This window comes from Olea europaea, chromosome 16 (genome assembly GCF_002742605.1).
Source record: "Olea europaea var. sylvestris chromosome 16, O_europaea_v1, whole genome shotgun sequence".
Taxonomy (NCBI): domain Eukaryota; kingdom Viridiplantae; phylum Streptophyta; class Magnoliopsida; order Lamiales; family Oleaceae; genus Olea; species Olea europaea.
This window is the reverse complement of record NC_036252.1, coordinates 12,919,163-12,929,528: the sequence shown is the minus strand read 5'-3', so window position 1 is coordinate 12,929,528 and position 10,366 is coordinate 12,919,163. Positions and strand designations below refer to the sequence as shown.

The following is a 10,366-nucleotide window of genomic DNA, read 5'->3' as shown; positions in this document are numbered from 1 at the left end:
AAAATTGTCATTTTTTTCTTTTCTTTTTCAATTTTATTTACTTTTCCATAATGACATAACTTATTGAGATATCTCAAATTTCATTATTCCAAGTACCTGAACCTCTTCTGAAATTTTATAATTTGTTATATCTAAATACTCATCAAGAGTATAAGCCTCCTTAAGTGAGACCATCTTGGCTAATCGCTCCATTTTCGTTTGGAGATTTTTCTATTAGAATCGAATATTATCACGCTTAAGGCATACCACAGATATATCAAATATAATGTTATCAAATTATCCTCTTAGGACATCAATTCATATTGGAGCATTTAAATTTGATGTATGAAGTATTGTTGATATCTTTTGTCAATATATGTTTCTAAATAAATTATATTTCGAAATTCTTGTTTGAATGATATTTTGCGAGAATTTAGATGATGATACATTTATACATTATTTTTAACTTCTTAATCTCTCCCCTAATGCTGAGAGAATTTTTAAATCAAATTGACAATCAGTAAATTGTATTATCAAATATCACCCATTTGAGATAATGGTTAAAACTATGCATTTATTCTCAACATTCTTTATTATCTATCTCAGTGCATTGTGGTAGTTCAATTTTACATATACCGCATTATCAAAATAATTAGATGAAAAAAGTAGGCTCTGACTGTAAAATTAATTATAATAGGGAGAACTATGATATCAGTATGATGCGTAATAGGATTCTCTAAACAAAAATGGAAAGTACATTGTTCTCAATTAATTGGAGGAGTTTAATAAATAATAGTGTTAACTATTTATCGACATCCTAACTAACACTTATTAAAATGTTAAGATTTAGAATTACTAGCATTAACAGGACATTGTCTTGATTGTATACTCTAAAATTAAGCTCTCAAATTTAAATTTGAGTAGTAATTTCGTAAACTTCAAATTGCGAATACCATGTAATCATCTAGTATATGTATTAAATCTATTAGATACAAATAATATTTAGATGATCAACATGGAGGGTGATGGGGCCACATTTATCACCCAAATCAATTTTCAGAAAGGAAATTTAATCCTTATTTTAGCTAGTGATGGTCAATGAAAAATTTTCATGAAAAAGAACAAACATCATAGATGATTGAATTGAAGAATCTTCTGATTCTTTATTGAATAGTCATTTGAATTTCCCATCTCGCATCACTATTGATCTTGTGATGGTCCAACTGATCATGACCAAATTGAACTCCTAGTTCTGTATAAGATATAATTCAGTTATTTGATTTCAAAAAATATTATTAAACATTATATAATCATATAATGATCAATGTCCACATGATATAAGTCATGTATTTTTCTTCAAGAATAATACAAATTCATAAATTAAACATGATATATTTTTCAAAAGAAGTTCTATTTCAAGAGCACGTTGTATTTTTTATCCCTTCTTTAAGAGTAATATCAATATTCTCCTGAAATATTGGAATCGTAGTGTTGTGCTCTTCAGTTAACATATTATTATTTGAAATAATAAATTATATAAGAATTTACTCTTCAGGAGTAAAAACATAATTTATGTTAGATTGTATTTAATTATGCTCTTCGAGAGCAAGTAAAATCTAACTAAAATATCTATAAATAATAGTATGCTACTTCAAGAGTAATAATAGTCTTTTAAAAATTGTAATTCATACTTTTCATGAACAATATGTCAATATTTATTTAGAATATTGAAAATTATAATTCATGTTATTCAGGAGCAAATGCTATTCTCCCGGAATATTAATAATATTGTGCTACTTAATGAACAACAAAGAATTATTATTTAAAAGCACAAACTCTTTAGGAGAATTTTTTCTAGTAAAATGTAAATATTTGCAGAGTTTTGCTTCTTCAAAAACAATTATATTCTTTTAGAATATTAATAGTGTCGTATTACTTCAAGAGCACCAACAAATTATTTGTAATAGAGAGACATCAAATTACTAAATTTATAAACTATAAAATGTACTTAAAAAAATGAATGTGATAATTAATCGAACGATAAACAAGAAACAAACAATTAAATACATCACGTTCAATTTTTTATGAAACAATAATCAGCATATTTTTATTTTTATTTATTTTTTATTATGGAACAAAAATTATAAAGTCAATTACCTGTTGCATGATTGTCAATTTTTTATTTGCTTATTGCATTAAACCTAGCTAGAAGATTTCGCGACAAATAAAAGCGATATATTTTCAACATCCCATGCTCCAAGTACTTCTCTTTTATTTTTTGAAAAATCCCTCTGTAAATTGGATAGCTTGCGAGCAAAATTCTAGCCACAAAACCTGACTACAATATATGCACGTGGCAGTCAAATCATCCACTTTTAATGCCCCCATTTTTCATAATTTTCAAGATGCGTGTATATCTATTAGAGAGAAAAAAAGAGATTTGATCAAAAATTAGAGAAAAAATTCATTCAATAGAGGCAAACTTCATGTAATGAGATCATCGTGCTGATAACGTGCTATAATTAGAAAAAAGAATATAAGAGTCAAAACTCAAGTATGTATCATTAACAACCAACCCCCTATATTCGTAGAGCCCAAAATAAAAGTTATAATTGGAATAAAATAGATCTTCTAAATTAGACAAGACTTAACTATGTATCATGATAATATTAAATAATTATCAACAATTATCTCATTATTTTATAATAGATATTATATTAAAATAAAATGATGGTAAGCCCTTTGATGGGAATTAAAATCTTGATTTTAATTTAAATCAAAGTTAATAATTAATTTTAATAACATATTTTATGAAATTCACAACTTTTTAGTCATGCCTTTCACTTTCATCAATTTTCATCAAAATTTACTAAAACTATGATTTTGATTCACCGAGCAAGGGCTTTAATTTATCTAATGTTAAAGTATGTAAATTTTAAAATTATAACTTACAATTTGTATTGATCTTATTATAGTCACTTTGTATTCATAATTAGGGGTGGGCAAAAACCGACCCAACCCGTCCAAATCGCCCAACCCGACCCAACCCGACCGGGTTGGGTCGGTTTTTTTGTTGTTTTTAAGTGGGTTCGATTTTTTGGCTACGTAGGTGGGTTGGGTTGGGTTGTGGGTTAACCTATAAAAACCAACCCAACCCAACCCGCCCAACCCAACCCCAACTTAAAAAAAAAAAAAAAAGCGTAAATGGCTAAACACTCGATCACTCCCAAATCCAAAAGAAGCCCTAAAATCTCTCTATTCCCTCTCCCTCCCCCTCCCTCTCGCTTTCGCTCTCACTCAAGCTCCGAAAGCTTGCGAATAATTGTACTGGATTGTAAGGGTTCATGGTGTTCTATGCTGTCGGTGGGGGCATTGGATCTGGACTTGAATCTTTTTTGCTTGAGAGGCTTTCTGTTGAATGGTAAGAAATCAAAGGTGGGGTTCACTATTTACCCATCCTTGCATGTTTCGACTGCTGTGGTTGAGCCATACAACTCTGTTCTCTCGACCCACTCTTTATTGGAGCACACTGATGTTGCCATGCTTCTTGACAATGAAGCGATCTATGATATTTGCCGCAAGTCACTTGACATTGAGAGGCCAACATATACTAATCTGAACAGACTCATCTCTCAAGTGATCTCTTCTTTGACTACATCTCTGCTATTTCTTCTTTGCTGACACTATTTAATGATTTGGAGCATGTTGTATTGATGAAATTTTTTTACCTTATAAGTTCCAATCCCGTCCCACTATTAGAGAATTTTGTGAGAAACCAACTTCAAAATTGGTTGTGATTTCTGCTCTTTAGTGTCTCAGTTGAATTTTATCTATGCTGTGGTAATTAGTTTTGTAAATTTTGAGGCTCTGGGACTATATTAATGATGCTTTACACCCAAAAATGAATAACTATAATCTTTATTAATAAGTTGTCCTAAACCGACCAACCCAACCCAACCCGACCGATACTTGATTGGGTTGGGTTGGGTTGGGTTTCAAACTTTACACGGGTTGGGTTGGGTTAAATTTCGACCAAATCGATCATGTTGGGTTGGATTAGGCTTGAGGCGAAAACCGACCCAACCCAACCCAGCCCACGCCCACCCCTATTCATAATGTTACCGTGCTATAGAATAAGAAGAAGATTTCATAGAAAAGTGGGATTGGTGTCAAATGAAGTAATTTTCGGAGTGTCCATTTCCGAAGAATTTTGTGTCTATTTTCAATCAAATTCTATTGTTTAGAGCTCCAAAAACACATTTTTCATTTTTTGGATAAATTTTGTTAATTTTAATTACATTAAAATTTTAATCCTGTTTAGAGCTGGTCATTATCTTTCATTCTCTTCATAATCTAGAAGTTTGGTCATTATCCAAATTTTAATTATGATTTAAATATGAATTGTAAGTTTTAACGGTCTTAGATAATTTTGATCATAATAAAGAATCTTATAAAGTTTATCAATATTATTCTCTCTTCTTGACACTCGTGAACAAATCGACAAATTTGATTTTTTCATGATATTTCGTTCTTTAATATAAGCTTTTGCTACGTCAATTTTATTATTTTATTTTCACTGTATATGTAATTTTTTAATAACTAAACATTGGCCTCTGTGTGTCACTTTATGCCTAATAGCATGAGAAAAATAATGCATGTAACCTTACCATATAAAAATAATCTGATTTTTGAATGAAAAATAACCCGTCTATCAGCAAAATAACATGTAACTTTATGACATTAATTCATAATTATTCCTCACGTCATAAAAAAGTAAAAGTAACACAAATTATAATAATTGTGACTCAAGTCCACATTGAGAAGATAGAAATTTCTCAGAAGCTCAAATCAGAATATGTTCTCTGCCGACTCCACACCATCCAAATTCACGTCACCATCACCCTTTCCCTCCTTGTTCACTTAAGAATACTGTTCTCCTTAGAGTCTCCACCCAAAAAAAAAAAAAAAAAAAAAGATTACCAAACAATTACACTAATCTTTGTATGTAACATAAATCATAAGTTCAATAAAATGTAATTTTATGAGATCATACTCAATTAAATCTACCGTGTCTACATAGACTATTGATAAATTGCTAATTGAACTACATAACATTACTCTAGAAAAATTGATTAGGCACGTTACTTAAGAGCCTATTTGAGCTCCATTTTTTGCTCAAAATACATTTTGAAATAGTATTTTGATAGAAAATATGTGGTTAAAAAATAAGGAAAAACTTCTGGCTTAACGTGTAATGCAAATTGCATCCTAAGCAAAGCATCCGAGCAGGCGATTCAAACAAAACACGGATTTTTCTTTAACCAAGCCTAGCTACAGCGTTAAGCTTAAGTGTTTGTTGGTAGGGATTATGATAATTGATTTTTTGACCATTAGAGATAAAGTGGATCCACCTGTGAGAGGGGAATTCAAAACTGACTGCTAGAATAGTAAAATAACGATCAAAAAATTAATTATAATTGGCTTAAAATCTAAACCAAACAGGCTCTAAATAACCAAAAATTATTGTGAAATTGACATTGGTCTTTAGGCAGTACATGGTCAGGGCAGACTATTTGAAGGTCCGATTTAATCAGTCATTGAATTTTTTTTGAAAATTGAAGGAAAGATACGCGTACAACCTTAATCAAGTGTCCTATGGCCAAGTTGGGCACGGAATTGTTAAATGCGTTATATTCATGGTACACAACTAAGAAGTGTCATGTGACCCACGTTGCTAGTGGGCATGCAAACATGTTTGTTGACCCACAAAAAACAGTGAAAGTCTATGAATGTTCAATTTTGTAAATATTATAGGTTTATTTGATGATACTACAAAATTTGCAATATCAAAACAAGGGGAAAAAATCAAGTATTTACATGAATTACATGTTTCTTTCCAAAGGGAAGTTGATCTGGTAATGAAGGAACACAAAGGCACAATAAAAGAGAAAAGAAGAGAGTCGAAAGTAAAAGAATATTGTAAGGTTATTGTTGAGTTTGTATAAAATAACTTCTTCTTCTTATTTTCTAAAATTTCTCGATTATCGCTGTGGAAGAGGGGAGAGGGGGGCTTGACTAGTGATGCGAATCAATCGGAAGAGAAAATTATAAATCAATTAGAAAGGAAAAAGAATAATAAAGATATATGGAAATATGCATAACTTTCTGCTCGATTATTAGAATACACAAACAAGTACAATTTGAGAATAGGATGACAATGTCCTTTGGCCAACATTGTCAAACTTTTGAGACCAAATTTTTTTCATTTAGGGTTCGTTTTAGCATTTTAGAAGTTTGATATAGTTTAGGGGTATTATCTTTATTTTTGCAATTTTTTTATTTTTATTTGAATTTATCCACAGGTTTAGAATTTCATTTTTAAAAGAATTTGTTTTGAATATTTAAATATGTGTTAAGGTTTTGAAAATATTACATTCATTTTGATTAATAATAATTCAAATTTTTTTCGTTATTTAGTAGATTCCAATAATTTTCACGTCCGTTTGAGCAAAATTTAATCAACATTCATTCGTGTATTATAAACAAGATCCTTTTATTATTGTTCATGTTTCCATCTCGCGTCAACTAGGGTTGTCGAAAAAAAAAAGAGATATCTGAATTTAAAATAAGGGAGAGTTTTTGGTATTAATTAAATTTAATTAATATGACTCTCTCAGTGGCTTTGAAGATGTTTTTAATATTGAAAAATATATTCCTATAATAAGAACAGAATAATATTAAGCCTTTGTTTGAGTTCTAGGGTTTGTTTGGTGGTGATTTTGAAATTTTATTTTTTGACTGTTAGGAAAAAAGTGGGAGCCAGCTGCGAGAGAAGAAATCAAAAATTACAGTTGAAATTAAAATAGTGAAATAACGATCAAAAAATCAATTTTTTGGGGGTGAAAATCACTCCCAAACGGGGCCCTATTATAGAGAGAAATTTTGGCAAAATGTATTATAAAATAGTATTTTTTGGGAAAATGTGTGGTTAAAATAGAAGAATTTTTTTTTAATTTACGTATAATATAGATTTATTGAAAAATATGTGATTAAAAAAGAGATAAAAATGTATTAAAATGTTAAAGGAGTGTCAAAAAATGGCTAAAAGTTTTGAGAGGATAGAGGCCAAAAAAATAATAATAATAATAAAGACAATGAATTGGGAAGAAAAATGCAATTTGGAATAATTTAGTCGTAAAAACATGCTATTGGTCACCGTGTTAGGCGGACAGGGCCACGGGCCTCCGTCTAGAATAATTCTGAATTTTGCCGTCCGCCGCGTGGCGTGGCGGCAATTGATAGTTTCACCGTGAAACAAGCCAGTTGTCGTTTACCAATGACAGAGAGCCACTCCCTAATTTATAAATAACTCAATCATAGTTCTTTAATTATCCGCGAAGGAGGACTCTTTCTCTTCGACATCCAAGTCAACTTAATCCGATTTCAGATTTTTGAGGGCACAAAATACTCAAACCACAGATCAGATCCACCCTACAAATATAAACCCCTTTTTCATCGCCAATACTAATGGAACCTTACCAACTGGGCAACTACTTCCCACGTAGCACCTTCCAATTGGCGGATTCCTGTATTGTTAACCCTATCCATTATACTCTTCGATATACAATACACCCTTTAGCTGTTTTTTATTGATTGTTCTTCACATAGTCCCGGTTGGGAGTATGTGCTGTAGTTGTGGATTGTTGTAGATTCATTGAGTGTTTTTGTTCAGCCATTGATTGCGCATAGGTGTTTTAAAATTGATGGATCAAGAATCGAGTGATTCGACGAGAGAAATTAATCAAAAAATGAAACAAATTAGTGCGGGTGATCATTCACGCAATACAGCAGATTCTGAGACTCATATCACAATTGAACTGACTGAAACTGCAGATTTAAATGACAAGTCAGATGGGTCAACGCCAAATGAAGCAATGATAGTGGATGAACCAGCAAAAGTGAAGGAGGAAGACAACTGTCCGTCATGTGTGATTGATGTCAAGAGTTCTGATTCTGGTGCAAATGGGAGTTCTGTAGGAGAGGGCGAAAGGGTCTGCAGAATATGCCATTTGAGTGCGAAGGAAAGTGGAAAAGAATCTATAGCTTTGATGGAGATTGGTTGTGGGTGTAAAGGTGAGCTTGGGATTGCACATTCAGAATGCGCAGAGGCCTGGTTTAGGGTCAAAGGACATAGGTAATAATTTTTATTTAAATGCTTCCATATGTGCATTATTTGCTAGATCCATCGTTATTCCTAGATCTATTCATATGAGATGAGACGAGAAAATTTTGAATAAGAGGAACTAGAAAAAATAGCCCGGTGAAACAGGGGCTAACACACTATAGTTATTTTGGTGTCTGTTCAAAGGGCAGGATATGTATGTTTTCTGCAAGAATGATAATTTATAACTTGTTTGTGAGTTAGAGGAAAAGTAAAGTAAATCTTGTCTATGGAAATTTTGAGATTTTTTTTTTATTGCATAAAGTTTTGACCTTTTTAACGAAGGTGAGAAATTGATGACAATAGTTACTTCAATTAGATGAAAAGAAGGGTTTTCGTCTGAAATGAATATTCGAGTCTTGAGTTGGAGAAAATGTATGATGACATTTATTATAGCAGTTATTTTAATTTGATTTTGAAGCTATTAACAGCAAGCGACTGAGCTAATATGAAAAGCAAACTATAAACCCAAATAAAAGAAACTTTGTTATTCCTATACCTCTTGATAAATTCTCTCCTAATAATGTATCTATATGTTAATAACATGTAAAGTTTAGCTTATTCTATCAATGACTCAATGCAACTGCAAGAGGTTGGTCTTGCGATAGTGAATTCATCTGAATTGAGTTACATATGGAAAACATTATTTTGGAGAACAATCATATTGTTTTATATTTACAGCTTTGGTTATCTCAAAATATAGATTTCCAGTAGTAATTTTTTTCTATTGACTTCTCCACTATGTCTATTTTTATTGAGGATAACGCCTAGTTTCTTCTTCTTGTTGTGTTAATGGTATTTTGATGATATTATGGTTAGTATAGAGCTATACTTCAGGTTGAAGAATCAGCAAGAGTAGACATAAAGTTGCTATATCAGTCCATTATCAAGTAGATTGATCTATCTCTATTTATTTCTGTTTCCTAAGCATAATTTAGAACATTTACATTCTGGAGTTGACAAAGTAGCGAAGTACATTGAAACTTTAAAGAGGGAAATCAAGGGTTCAATACTTCAAATTGTGTTTTTCCAAATTTCCAATTCCACGAGAGTTGAAATCTCCTTTTAGTTCTCCTAGAAAGTGTAAAATTTCTCAATAGTAGTATACTAGTATATACTATTAAATTAAAAAGTCCTATATGCACTCAGTTTAACTAAAATCTGAAATCAAGTTCATGCTTAACTATACTGCACATTTATTATGCCTCTGGTGCTTCAGTTGCTTGTGCTATCTATATTCATGCAATTAATGGTGAATCAAATGTAAATTAATTGTTTTAGCCTTTTAGGTTCCATTGCTGATTTAATGGAAGTTTTTATGTAAATTGCAGAGGAATTGTACTTTTGCAACAGACATGTTGATCCCTTTTATATTTGTATAACTGCTGTTTTGCATTATTACTATCTATAGATTGGAATTGACTATTAGTCATGAAGAAATAGATTGGAATTGAATCTGAAATTATCAATTTGGGAAGAAATCTACTATACTGTTATTTCTATGCTTGCTTTGAATTTGTGTACTTTTTTGTTTCCTCCTTTTTGTGCAATATATGATTTGCTTTATTTCACTCTAGCAGATTGTGTGAAATTTGTGGTGAGACTGCAACAAATATCACAGGTGTTAGTGACAACAGATTTATGGAAGAGTGGAATGAGAGGCGATCTTTGGATGCTTCTACTAACTTTTCAGATGGCAGCAGAAGGTGTATGACTGGACAGCCGTTATGTAACTTCTTAATGGCATGTCTCGTGATAGCTTTCATACTTCCTTGGTTTTTCCGTGTAGATATGTTTCAATGAAGTATGCACGATTCACGAATGAGCATCATATATCGACTACATTGTCCTGGAATATCTGCAATTGTACCCTTGCTTCCGTTCTTGAATTCAAAGATATTCCAATCTCGAATCTGAGAGTTTCTTTTGTTGGAAATAAGCCGGTTTTAACAGTGTTGAGTTCTAGGCCTTCATTTCCATTCTTTCTTTTTCGTTTTGGTTATTGTTTTTTCCCGGGTTTCTGTAAACATTAGGCTCGATAGTTAATCAAGACAGAATACCTCTTTGTGGACTTGGACCTTTCTTTTGTGACAATCCTTCTTCTCTAGGCATTTTCTATAATTGGGGAATGTATTTTGATTGTTCGGTCTGCAGATTGACATAAGC

At 31.5% G+C, this 10,366-nt stretch overlaps 1 protein-coding gene across 1 annotated transcript; it reads left to right on the top strand.

Annotated features, from left to right (window-relative positions):
- Positions 1-7,136: 7,136 nt before the first annotated feature.
- LOC111412160 lies at positions 7,137-10,341 on the top strand. Its single transcript, XM_023042950.1, has 2 exons — positions 7,137-8,173; positions 9,781-10,341. The coding sequence occupies exons 1-2, from the start codon at positions 7,743-7,745 to the stop codon at positions 10,001-10,003; spliced, it is 654 nt and encodes a 217-aa protein (XP_022898718.1). The 5' UTR covers positions 7,137-7,742; the 3' UTR covers positions 10,004-10,341.
- Positions 10,342-10,366: the final 25 nt, after the last annotated feature.

What these genes read in the sequence shown, in the direction of transcription:
- LOC111412160 (XM_023042950.1), top strand. Translation starts at nt 7,743, where the DNA reads ATGGATCAAGAATCGAGTGATTCGACGAGAGAAATTAATCAAAAAATG. An exon ending in TTTAGGGTCAAAGGACATAG is followed by an intron (nt 8,174 to 9,780) that starts GTAATAATTTTT and finishes TCACTCTAGCAG; the next exon opens with ATTGTGTGAAATTTGTGGTG.